Source organism: Pterocles gutturalis, unplaced genomic scaffold, assembly GCF_000699245.1.
Source record: "Pterocles gutturalis isolate BGI_N339 unplaced genomic scaffold, ASM69924v1 scaffold49507, whole genome shotgun sequence".
In the NCBI taxonomy this organism is placed as follows: Eukaryota; Metazoa; Chordata; class Aves; order Pterocliformes; family Pteroclidae; genus Pterocles; species Pterocles gutturalis.
In genome coordinates, this window is record NW_010114651.1 from 1,093 (window position 1) to 14,737 (window position 13,645).

Below are 13,645 nucleotides of genomic sequence, written 5' to 3' on the forward strand. Positions count from 1 at the left end.
GGCATTCTTTAGCCAGACAAGCACTACTTCATGTAAGCTTCATTGTCCAGCCCTCACAGCACAGAAGCAAGCAGATTGCTCCACCATTCAGACCAGATGGAGTCCAGATCAACCCCTGATCCATGGTCACTTGGAGGCCCACAGACTATTTCTAAAGAGCCCACTAAATTGCCTATTATCAGCAATATCAATATCTGCTAAAACAATCAACGCTGTCACAGGAGAATTTGGAGGAATCCACAACTAAGCCTGAAAAATCACTCAAATTAAACTGAAGATGTTAGAGTGCTCTCTGTAGGACTTCTTGTTGTTATTATTTACACTTATTCCACAGTTAATGAATCATACCAACAGGGCCAAAAAAAAAAAAAAAAAAAAAAATCAGAGTGAGCCTTGCTGAAGACCAAAGACGGGCACCAGGAACCTGAGCACAGCTATGGACACAGCTTCATTCTTCATGGTCCCCACTCAAAAACCAGGAAGAGTTGAAGCAGTTTCTCCTTCCACTCTCCATCCTTTGCCCCCATTCTCCACCCCCAAACCTCCAGACAAGACCTGCTTCAGTCAACACTGGCAACACTGCCACTGAATCTGTATCTGTGGCCTCCTCCCAAGTCTTCTCCTATCAATTCAGCCACCTTAAGAGGCAGGAGGTGCCTGTGGTTTTGTTGAAAAACTTGGGTGCCCAAGCTTTTCTTACTGCACAGACCAGAGATGGCCAACAGCTTTCCTGAAGAAAGTAACAATGCGCTATTTCCCACCTAGCCCATTTATGCCTATTAAGGAAACATGTCCAAACTCCTTCAGTCTCCTCTAGGCACACCGGACGCAGGAAGGTTAATAGAAAACCCTGCCACTCCCTTTCAAAACAGGGTGGGGAGATGCCTCCCTCTTGCAGACTAGCTTCTTACGGGAGTGCTCATGCCAAAGGAATAGATTTTCCTGGACAGTTTAGGTTTTCTTTATTTTTGTTTTCTAAAATTAAAGCCGTACCAACATCAGAAACTATCTTGGGAGCTGTGGACACAATCTTGGATGCTCAGTGGTCCCACTTCCAAACACTGTGTCAGTTAGTGATGAGGGCACCTTTCCAGCAGATGGGAAGTGGGGTTTGAAGCAGTGCAATGAACTGCATGCAGATCCCCTGCTTCCCAGGTAAGTGCTCCCAGCCAGCAGATTATTATGACAGTTGGGTAGCAGCAGTCCATTTTTCAAAAACTGTAGGAAACTTTTTTCAGAGCCAGTTTTCATAGTCTCCATGCCTGAAGGACAACTGGGCACATACATTCAAGGTGAGGTTCCAGCTTCTGGAACTCAAGTTCCTGCAGGCACTTGGCACTAAAGATTTATCCACTCCTGCATCCAGCGAAGGGAATCCCAGAGCATCTCCCTCACAAGCATGTTCCAGCCAGCTGCTGTGGCCACCACACACTTTGTCGGATGTAGTGATGCACTTTCTCCAGAAGTTAGCTCTCCTCCATTGGCTTCATACAGCACGTAAACATTGTGGATTCTTTGTCTGGAGCCAGTTATGTATCTTGCAGCATTGTGAAATTCTTTATTCATGTCCATGTTTCATTCAGGTGCTTTATCGTTGGACTAGATGATATTGAAAGGTCTCTTCCAACCCAAACCATTCTATGATTCAGTGTAGAAGGAAACCAATGTAAACCCTAAAACTCCTCATCATCTGTCTTATTGCTCTGTTATGGCCTCTGGGACACCTTATGGACCTCCTAGACAGTCTTCTGATACAGTTCTGAGGAAGCAGCATCCGAACAGTCACAGCAGCTAAGGATCCTTGGGTCCTAATAAACAAGAAACTGGTCCAACAATGAAGAACTAGAGCAGACCAACTTCTATTCTTTCCTACAGACATCTTACACAACTATAGGCAAACCAATCAGGACTTTTTTTTTTTTTTAAAAGGCACTTAGATGGGCGAGATGAGACCTTGTTGGATTTTCAAAATCACCTTTTTCTAAAGCTTCAGGCTCCTTGTAGGTTGTTTTCCACTTGACTCAAGAGTTTACCTAGCTCTCAAAATCCAGCCCTACTATCTTGTAGCTTGCAGTTCCCAACGCATAAAAAGGAGCGTTTCTTGCACAAAAGATGGCAGAAGCACTAACAAAGTCTTACAAACTTTTTAAAACATTCTCTCCCTTGTATGGGCTGTCTACATAGCTAAAAACATCAAAAGCCTTTAAGGCTTTTACTGACATACCACACCCTCTTGAAGGGTCCTCCTCTCAAGGCCCACAGAGGACAGTCTATAGCTCACTTGCAAACTAGAAGGAAGAGCTTGAATTTCCAGAAGCTGCCAGCTAGTTATCAACCAGGAATCTAAGGGGCTTTTCCTACAGTTGATGCCTTACCAGCCCAATCTGTGACCTATTCCATCAGACTACCTTTCCCTAAACACATCCTAATGCTCCTCTCATCAAGGGAAATGAAAATAGCGAGACCCTGACCACACAGCCTCACGGGAAACATGGTTCAGTTGTGAAGTCAAGCCAGTAGTGAAATGCAATGCAAAACACAAACTACACTTCCCAGGAGACACTATGAGAATATTTTTGGCGAAAGTCCTCTGGTTTTCAGCCAAAATACTTTTGACAAAAGAACTAAACTACCCTGGAAAACTCACACATTTCTTTAAAAAGTTACTTTGGCAAAAGCCAAAGTACTTCAAAAGGATTCTGGTTCAAGAGTTTTTGGACAGCCCTAAAGATGACTAAATAGAGCTTTAGAAACAGTGTAAAACCACTCAAAAGTAATCAGAAAAAATAGCCTTCAACATACCATACAGTTCATAAATTACACAGTAGATTTCTGCTGCTTCCACATTGCAATTCTCTGCTGACTGTAGGACTACACCATGTTTAAAATGCCATTTTGACTACGAATTTGAGTTATATTCTTTTTCATGTATTAATTAAAACAATAATTTAACAGATACATCCAAGAATTTCCTGAAAGACAGTGCAAACATTTTTAAAAGGAATACTCAGCTTGGAAGCATTACTTCTTGTCTACATCAGCTGCATATCTTACTTATGCTGCATCAGTAGCATAATAAAATTATAGGGATATGTCTAAGAAGTTTCACAGATTAAAAGATCCTAACATAACTGTTAAATTATAACAAGTAGAGATCTTAAAATCAGTGTTTGTTTTACATTTTCTCTCTATATATAGAGAAATATGTTTTACATTTTCTCTATATACTATAATGCCTTAAATGATCATGTAAATGATCATATAAATATGAAGTTCAAAAGATCTCAGCTAGAGAAGGAAATGGCAGTAGCTTCCTGCTACATTTTTACAATCTTTCAATAGCAAAGGATCAAAGTTGCAGTATTTCCAGTTCAGAGCCTCTTTCTCTTTCAGTGTACAGCAAGTGAAATTGGGTATTTCAGTTCTCCACAGTGACTTCATTTTGCTAGAAAACAATCCCCCTACTAAATTTCACTGCCTATATTGAGCACCTATGTATCTGTGCACACAGGTCAGAACAGAAACTCACAAGTCCCTTTATGAACCCTACTTTTCATATGTCATGTCTGAAAAGCAGGCATGTGGCCTTCTGGTTACTGAAGTGTGACTTACTCTCATATTCCAGTTCATTTAGACCAAGATTTTATATCCTTAAATTTCATCAAGCATTCCTATGTACTATTCACAACTTGATTTGGTTTTCACTGAGTTTACTCTTAATTACCCAGTGGTGTAACTTTAGCTCTTACTGGTTCTTCTGTCATCTGCTTCACTTCTGCAATGTCAGTCTTCATTCCCTGCTTTGCAGCTGCATTAAAATCTCACTTTTTAAAGCAGACAATAGCCAGCTGCTTAGGAATAAAAGTGGAAGGATGGAGAAAAGCACTTCATATTTCCAAAATTAAACTGCGATATTGATTATCCATTACCAGGGATCGCAACCCATTAATGAACTGCAATAAGTTTCAATTGTAGGAAAAATTAAAATTCATATACTGTTCTGTCCTTCCCTGCTCAAAGGAAAGCGAGCTCTTCCAACGGCATTTGTACATTTTAAATAAAAACCTCACACTAAACAGGAATTCAGTGATCTAACCCACATGGGTGCTTCTCAACAGAAAAATCTAACATTCTCTGATAGAACTGAGGGAGCTCTTATTTCCCTTAGCCTCCCCTACTATGTGGGGATTGTCAATCATATTCTGCCATTTACAAAGCAGCCCTCCAACAAACACTCGGGATTTTTCCTCAACTTGCTTCTATAGAGTGAAAGTATAAAAGTCTCTTACCTTATGGTTGCTGAGAAAACGGGAACTGCAGAACGCTCTGTGCCTGCAGGGACACTGCACAGATGAACCTCATTGCTGCTGTTTACAGAAGTCTGACAGTTTTTAATTTGAAAAGAGGTTGTCTTTTGCTTTTCGACAGTTCAACAAATCAAACAAAACAGTTGCAAGTGTTATCTGTAAACAGCTTCCTGTTTGAAATAGATCAGCTGTCCTGCAGGACAATAATTAGGAAAGAAGTGTGGGAAAGCTGAAGAGGTCCATGATGTAAGCTTTTTATTTTGGGAATGTACTTTTTTGGGAATGCACTCTTACTCTCCCCTCCTCCTCTCTAGCAGAGAACCCCTTTTTAACCATTTACATCTTTTCAGCTCTAAGCCATGCATGCACACCGCCCCAGCACAGCACTTTTCTTGCTTTGCTTCAGCAGATATAAAACTACACAAAGTGCAGCATTGAATATGGGCATCTTACATGGATAATTAACACACTCTTGCTGAAATTCTCTCCATTCTTGCAATTGGCTGCAGCATTCTCGACTTGTTGAATAAAACATGCAACTATCTCAGAGCTGAGTCTCAACGCTCCACAGTAACATAACTGCTAAATTATCCTCATAGCAGTCCTCTTCAGGAAATTTTGAGTTTGTATGGCTTTTTTTTTTTTAATTTTGATATCACTTTTCATGTCAATGGCATTTAAAAAAATGACAAATCCTTTGCTGTATCACTTGTATAATTCTCATTTCCCTCTTAAACAGTGGGACTAGTTTGAGCCTGGGATAAACTGCAGTCTGCACATACATTAGGTCAGGGAATAACTGGAGACAGATAATTGTGGGAAATAAGAACTTGAGAACACCTCCCTCTCTTTGTTACAGCAGTTTGTACTTCAACAGATATTACTGGCTTCACTCTCAACTTCCAGGGCAACTATAGAGTACTACTGACTTCTATATCAATTAATACCCTCTAATTTGTAAGGCTATAGCTCTGATAAGCTTCTTCAACAAAAAAGGGTCACAAACCACCTGTCCTCACCCCTGCTCATGACACTGTTCCCCCCTCCCAGTTTCCCCAGTGAAGTCTGGATGTACCGTGCTGTATGTGAGCACCCAGCAGGACAGAAGAGCGGGATAACTCCCAGTACTTGAACCCCGACAGAAGACCAAGATGGTAGCAAGGGAAGTAGTGGGAGGTTCCCATTCCATCTACCACAGCCCCAAACCCAGAAAAGTGTCACAACACCAAAAACCTTTTAGACTGAGGGACTAGAGCAAGCTGTAATAGGATTGTGCATGTGTGCATCCACTTCTCTACCAACCTTCTAATTTGCTCTCGCAGGAGATGTAGATCCACTCCACTGAGGATGCCATGCTGTGGTGGGGTCGCAACACAAGTTGATGACACACGGTACTGATGCACTCTTTTCCTGCTCTGCTCACAGCATGTTATATCCTCTCTCCCGGCAAACCTCTCCCCAGCCCTGGGGCGTGCAACCTCCTTCCCCACCACAGCTCTCACTTCACCATCCCGAGCACTGCACATGCTGACCAACTTTGCTGGTGAAGCCGACAGGAACAGGTACTGCAGATACCACAGCACTGCAGAGGCAGGGGTGCCTCATACTCGGGACTCGCTGTGGGCTACCTTCATAAAGGCAGACCTCTCCTAAACCATCCTGTTTCCGCGTTGGGCTGGAACCTAGCTACCCTCCGCCACTGCTAGCAACTCCTGTATTTTAACACACACCAAACAGTCATAAAAAGAACTGATGATCACTTCCAGACTACAACAGTAAAGAAAGGAGAAAATGATAGAACATTAGCATAACTGTGTAAGGACCACACAACTCTAATTTGAAAGCTGTTTTATGCCTACGCAAGCCCCGTTAGTTCAGTGGGAGCAGAAGGCAGTTAGAAGGATCAGGCCCTTGCAGCGCTCTGTTGGCAGCAGCTTGCCAAGAGAAATGTTTGATGTAAAGAATGCAGCAAAGTGACTGCAGTCCAAGCCTTTGAAGATCATATTACGACGGCAAAGGCAACGGCCATTTACATACATATCTACTCTCCCTGTAAACACAGGCAAATAACTTTGAGGCCAGAAACAGAATTCAAGGGAGAAATAAAGCCATTTCAGGAAGTTTGTAGAAAAGGTAGGATTAAACACTGGGGAAACAGGAGTGGAAAACAAACATGACCAGAGTTCAAAAAGAAAGAGCAAAATGCAATGAAAGTGTTTTCTCTAGGAAAGGGGAAAATAAGCAAGTACATGGCTTTCTTTCACCTGAGAAAAGGGTGCAGTCTCTTTACAGAAAGGCATAAGCATCCTTCACCCACCCAGAAAGCCAGCTGGAAGCCTTGTATCCACGTTGGTGCATCATCTAAATCAGGCTACTATGTGCAAACAGGGGTACTGATGCATTAACGACCTGGGAGCAGCTTAAGCCATCACCAGGTCAAAAAAGGTGTTGGCTATTAAGCTAGTTTTTCATTATGTTAGTATGCCTGTCTGAGAAGCTGTAGCACTTCAAGAGCTGATTCACAAATCTTTCAGACACCCTTACCAGATGGAGAGTGACAGCCTTCAGAGGTTACGGTATACAGCAAGGCACACCAGCTAGACCCACTACCTTGACTTGACCCACAACCCAACGTTCACCAGCCTTAAAGCTCAGGTTAAACACCACGTTGGCACAACTGTAGGCAGGAGTCTTGGATTGAAACCAACCAGAACCTCATATACAAAAGCAAATTCATTGTAAAAGGATAAGAACAAGTCTTCTGTAAGGAAACAGGAAAAAACACATTTATACATTTTAGAAGCCTTCAGTCAAATTCTTCTACTCTTTCCATGGTCAGTTGGCATGATCTTTGTGTAAGAGGATTAAACATAATAATATTTTAAAACACAATACTTATTTGAAAATGTGGTTGTTACAAGAAGATGACAAGGCCCTAATTCTCCCCTTGGTTTGGCAAGAGCAACATTCCCAATCAGATTTTCCCAGGGGATGAAAATTGCCAATACCCAAACTCCTTAATAAAACAGTATCTGAGCTCAATTGCAGGAGCTCAGCTTATCACAAGCAATTACAAATGCTGTTCCAGCTCTTGAAAGTAAGCGCTGCTTCACTAGCCAGCCCTTAGTAAGCCTCTCAAGGCAAATTCCCTAAAAGAGGAAAGGAAATGCAGCAGGTGCATGCTCCTCCAGGGTACAGAGCTGCACAGCAGCACGCTGAGTGCATCCTATCCTCTGCTTCTGAGACAATGTTGTGATGTGTCCCATTCCCTTTGGCTTCACCTAACAGTAATTGTTTGGCCAAGAAAATAGAAAACAACTTTCTTAAAGGTCCAAATACACCTGGGAAAAAAAACATATAGCTATCCCTGTGAAGATCCCCATCCAAATCCCATTCCTTAGTGCAGCTCTAGAGAGGAGGCAGCACCACCGTACGCCAATGGACAGGGAGACACCAGAAGCTATCCTTACCACCTCTTCTGTGCAATACACAAGATGTGTGGTGGGAAAGGTCAGTGCAGAAACAGCAACGCGGGCTTAACTTTGTTTGCAGCTGTGTAAAAGCCTTCAACCTTATTAGTGGTATTGCAGTAACCTTTTTTGCATAAAATTTCTGAGCAGCGTTCACTGCAGCAGCAGTACGGAAATGGTGTTTTCTGTTACTCCCCATCTCTAAAATCGGAATAATTTCAGTGCCTGGCTTAAATTCTATTTTTGCTGCTCCGGCAGATCAAAACTGAGACAGACATGTCAGCACAATATCCAATAACAAAACACATTAGCTATTAATCATTTAGCAACACCTAACAGGAACTGCTTGTTGCTAAGCTTAAGAATGATTTTGCTGAAAAAGACAGTAACAGTAACTGGAGAGTGGAGGAGGGGATACTGAACTTACAGCCTGTAACAAAGCCAACAAACTTTCTCCCCTTGATCACAAGACATAAATAAGATCCTTTACATGTAGCTCTTTGTAGGGAACAGAGCACTAGTACAAAGAGATGCCTACGTCACTTCTTTCTCTTGTCCTCAGCAGAATGCAGGTTTTTCACGTGAGCACTCTTAAAGCAGGCAGTAAGAGGCACCGCAAAGCCACTTCGTTATAAAGGGGTCAACCATTTGCACTAATCAATGCTTCAGGCAGGCTCATATGGAGGACAGGAAAACTCACACTCCCTCAGCCATAAAAAAATACTTCTTTTCATGAGACTTCATGATTTTTTTTTTAATCTTTTTTTCTGTCATTCTCATATACCTCTAGAGACCTAGAAAGCACATCCCACAGAGAGCAAAAGGTTTAGCTTTTTGGCATTGCTCTAAGCTTTTAGATAAGAAAATCAAACTTGGGCCACCCACTGAGAAAATTTAGGAAAAACAAAGGCATAGGAAATAGATTCCTTCAGTCCACAATGCAGGAGTGACTGTATTTCCTTCTAACGCTGCTCAGTGTGAGGATCACTATATTCAAACTTGACAGATGCTCCCGCTTACACTCAAGATGTGCTAATCAGACATGATGTTATCATGCATCAAACTATCATATTAATACAGGATAGGTCAAGCACTTACCACCCAAAACTTCAAGCAAGTTCTGACACACTAGAATCGTAACACACCTCCACACCTTTTCAAAGGGAAATCAACAGGGAAATCTTTCCTCACAGACAAAAATACTTGGAAGACATTTGTGACAGGATCCCACGTAATAAACAATGAAAGCTGTAATATCAGGTTCCAGTCTCAAGAGCACCTAACAGATGTAAAGCCCTTGCTTCTCATTTTGGGCTGTTACAGGAAAGAGTTGGTCTTTTTATACTCTTCAATATATGACTGTCTCTCCACATTGACACTACCCACATACTACTGCTGCACAGGGTCTTAGTTCAGAATGTCCCATTGCGTTTTTGCAGATCAGATGATAAACTGCGGAATCACACATTCAGAGTTTGACTGCACCAGTGCATGAAAGGTACAGGAAAAGTCTAGCATCATCTCATATGGAGTTTGTTTAGGTTAAGGTAACATTTGACACAAGTATTCCTGCAGCCTCATTAGCACTTGACCAGATGGCATCAACTGACTTTCCAGATTGCAGGCATTCACTTGATATGCTTGTCAAGGGACAGAGGGAGTTGTCTGGCTGTATCACTGACACTAACACACAAGGGAGTCTGTGAATAAACTAGGACTAAAGTCTTTTGCAAAGCACGCAGCTTGGTATTTTTACACCACAAAAAATCCACCTTTACTTGCAGCTTAGTTGACAGAAGGGCCATAAATGGTTTTGACAGCATTATCCTCTCACTCAAAGAATTTGCTTATGGGGCCATCATGGGCCTTTGCATTTCATACAGTTCAAAGGGCTTGCGACAAGAGCCAAGAAAAATCTATAGCCAGCTGGCAATGCCTGGGAACATTTGCAATCTGCACATTCAGTTTACTAGAATTCTCTGCCCCCACTTACCCCCTTCCCAGTGCTTCAAAACTAGAAACACTACTGACATTTTCATTACTACGAAGAGATCAAACCTGAGGAAATGCTGTCTACTGAAGCCTGCTGTCTGAGCATCACCTCTTCTTGTAGATGTTACACAGCCCCAGCAGACTCACCAACCTCTAACTAAAGGCAGTTGACATCTGGTAAGTCTCCAAAGTACTCCCCAGACTGCTTCTTCCAAACACACTAGCAAATACCTATTTGCACAGGCTACCATCTGCGACCATTGTAGCAGGAAGCCGAGTAACATGTCTGACTTGAGACTAGAATTATTTTGGGGGGACTGGGAGCAGGGTGTGTGTTTCCAACCTGAATAATACACACTTTAACAACTGAAAACTTGAATTTTTTTCTGTCACTCCTTCTGCTATAAGATCTTTTGCAACTACTCTCCACGCAAGCAGCCAGGATTCAAGGGTATTACATACCTACAGCTCCCTTCATCTAACTCTAAGGGAAGTTGATGCATTCACTTCTGCTGAATCATCCAAGATGAACAATAAATAGTCAAGGAATAAATAAGGAATAAAGTTATACTCCAGAGACAGAAGTCTGAAAAGGAGAGAGAAAAAGGCCTTAGGTAGGCCAGCTTCTTCAAAGATACAGCCTGCTTTTTTGTGCAAACATTTAAGCCTTGTCAGTAAGTAGCAGGAAAATAACTACTAATGGCAACAGGGCATGTTTTCCTTGTTCTGTTTGTGTTGTCCATACCAAAAGTAACAGCATCTTGCTGTCCTGCCCTCCTCAACAGAAGTTATGGCACAACTTAGAAACCTTCACTTTTTCAATGCAAAAGCCATGCAGAGCTTTTTAACCTTTCAGTTCTTCATAAGTGAAGAAGAGAGGTATCAAATGGGAAGCAACCAAAACTACAGTAAACAGGAAAAGGAAGTAAAGGTACAAAGACTCTCAGTAAGTGGCACTTTTCCTCCATCTACACTCAGATAGGAAGATGCAAGTTATTAAGGGCTGCTGGTACACAGGCTGTTACCTACTCAGCTCTCCACCCGATACGCTGTTTCCATAACTAGGTGCCTTTTACTTGGTTAAGTACTTACTCGTAAGTAACTGTGAAGTACTGAATTCATATGAATTGCTCAGAACATTTACAGGCCTAGCTCCACACTCCCCCCTGAGCTGGGAAAAAAAGTAACTTCCTGAAAGTGTTTCTAATCATAGGTAAAGTGAAAAATGCAGTGTTTTCAGGACACTGGCTTCTGTGATACAGCTAGTCCTTCCCCACCTCTCCCCATCTCATCAAGCAATGAACTGAACTATGCTAAAAACACCATCTAAAAAAAAACCAAACCCAAATATTCCAGCAGTCATTCCTTCACCCTGGCATATCTATACCTGCCTTCAGTTATTAACCATGAATAAGGTTATTCCAACACTAATATACAGACATACATACTGCTAATATACGGAGACAAAAAAAATCCATTATTTCTGAAAGCAAGATCAATGCCTAAAAAACCTGTACTTTGTGTCCAGGAAGGTAGTCAAGCACTCAGTGAAAATGCCTCCCCCTTTTACACTGATAAAGGTGAGAAGCTGCAGGACATGCTGTTAAATAAGAACCGCTACATAATTTTGCCACTCAGAGAGCAAGAAAGTTACCTCAAACTATACCTCCTCCAATGTATTTCCCCAAAATTCAAACCCCTTTTTCAAATGTCATTGCTCCATGTTTCAGAGGTCACACCACCTCCTATGTAGACTTCTTCCAGTGTCAGGAACATGTAGGTCTCCAACTGGTATTCTTGTGTGCAAAATTCAGAGGAGTTCTACTGATCTACAGTATTTCTCCACGTTATCCCCAGAAGGAGAGTCTCATATTTCAGTTTGGTTTTCAACGCCAATTCTTTCTGCAGACTCTGGACTTCTTTTTGTACAGAGCTGTGTTATGACAGTGCCAAGAACAACTACGGGGGCTACTGTTAAAATGCTGTTGACTTAATACTCTGATTCAAACCTCACTCATCCAGACAGTAGGGAAGTGCCACGAACCAGTTAATCCCCAACTATGTTTACGGAATTCAAAATTTAAATGAAATTACTCTGTTATACCAACAGTTGTTTATTCAGCCATTTTTTGCACTTTACAGCTGGAATTCTGGAAATTCAAACACAACATCTTTGCCTGTGAGCTTCTTGTAGACACCAGAAAATGTTTCCACCTGTGAAAACAAACAATCCTGTTTATACATGCTTTATAAGGTAGTAAAAATCTATGTTAACATATTTCAGGTACTACGCTATTTCCCACTGCATCTTCATTCTGAAGTGAACTCTCAGCATGATTATTTTCTTCTAGATAAAGGTAGCTGAGCATTTCCACAGAAGACATGTTTTCTGGAGAACATTTGGAACCCCTCTGGTGTGCAACCGTAAGAGACCCAGAGAGCCAAGCAGTCATAAATAAGTCCCCACAGAAAAAAATTAAGCAAAGTGACGGGGGACTCCAAGACGTACCAATCATATCTGTTTAAGGTCAAAACTAAGTGCTTCACTTAGATAAACAAACCAAAACAGCCCACAAAACTAACTAAAAACCCCAAGCAAACAAACAAAAACCCAACAAAAAAACACTGTCTGTTCCCATGAGGGAACCAATATAGCTACTTTACAATCCAGGGGGTTTGGCAAGTTGAACTAAAGCTTTAGTTCAAAACTGTCTTGCCTCATCTTCATCATCTTACTCCAAATACAAACAGAAGTATCTCCACTGGCACAAGGCAAAAGGCAGTCTTTTGCAGTATCACATAAGCAGCCTCTTACCTATATCAGAATGTCACCTCGCCCTGAATAAGAAAGGAAAGTTTTTTTGTTTACCTTGTGTTCAACATTGTTCTGTTGTGCTTTGTCCAAATGGACTTTTATGAGCCGGCTGCCGTCCAGTTTTACACGGATTCTCTTGCCCACAATTTCACTTGGGAAGACCAGGTCTTCAAGAATGGCATCGTGCACTGCAGTGAGCGTACGGCTGAAATGCCACATTTGTACCATTAAAACATGTCCTCTTGCCAAACCTTCCAGCTTGACAAGGCTTAAACCTTCCACAGCATGCTTTAGATGAAAATTCAGTGGTGGGGTGTTATTTTTTAATGCTGCAGTATGACAATACCACACCTTTTCACAGGTCATGCAAAAATAAAAACTAAATTCTACATCGAGTGCAGGAACTTAATGACTGCATGAGAGGAAAAAGAAGTCGGTAGCCAGGTTTCTGGATCTCACGTTCCTCTGCAGCAATGGCCCTGAAACGTTCTTTTATTTCTACACATTTAAGATTTTATTTAAATCAGAACCAAATTGGCCCTTCTGCAATTTTGCCAGAGACACTCACTGGAAGAGTTTAAGTATGCAAGTAACTTCAACTACACAGAGTACTCATAGGAGACACAATTTTGAAAACACTGCTTTCTTCATCTGCCTAAACCCAAGCGGCTTAAAACACCAATGTACTACATGAAAAGTCTAGCTGGTAAGTTTAGTCCATGATTAGAAGACTGTTTGATGTCCACATTTGTGCTCTTGAACTGTTCCAAAGGGAGCCAAAATGAGAAAAATGAATCCATGTTATTTTGTGTATGAGTCTAGATGACTAGTAAGATTTCCAGCTTCCCTATCTGCAGTTTCAAGGCAGTATCACTGGTAACGAAGAACTGTGACTACAGCAGCATTTCAAACTTGCAAGGATTGGGATAGCTAAGGGAAACAAACATCAATCACATTTCTATGTATTGCAATATACACACAGTTTTTTACAATACTACTAGTCCTATCTAGGCTCAGGCTGAGAAAGGGACAGTCCTGCACCCTCTCCTTCCCTCCTGCTG

The 13,645-nt window shown here is 41.6% G+C and overlaps 1 protein-coding gene across 1 annotated transcript in view; it reads right to left on the reverse strand.

The window, feature by feature from the left end:
• Positions 1-11,862: 11,862 nt before the first annotated feature.
• The window catches only part of RPS7 (ribosomal protein S7), a 6,472-nt gene continuing 4,689 nt past the window's right edge, over positions 11,863-13,645 (reverse strand). The window contains exons 5-6 of the mRNA XM_010074887.1: positions 12,639-12,789; positions 11,863-11,983 (exon numbers count right to left, since the gene is read on the reverse strand). Of these exons, the coding sequence (XP_010073189.1) occupies positions 11,906-11,983; positions 12,639-12,789 (229 nt within the window). The 3' untranslated portion in view covers positions 11,863-11,905. The remainder of the gene's footprint in view (positions 11,984-12,638; positions 12,790-13,645) is intronic.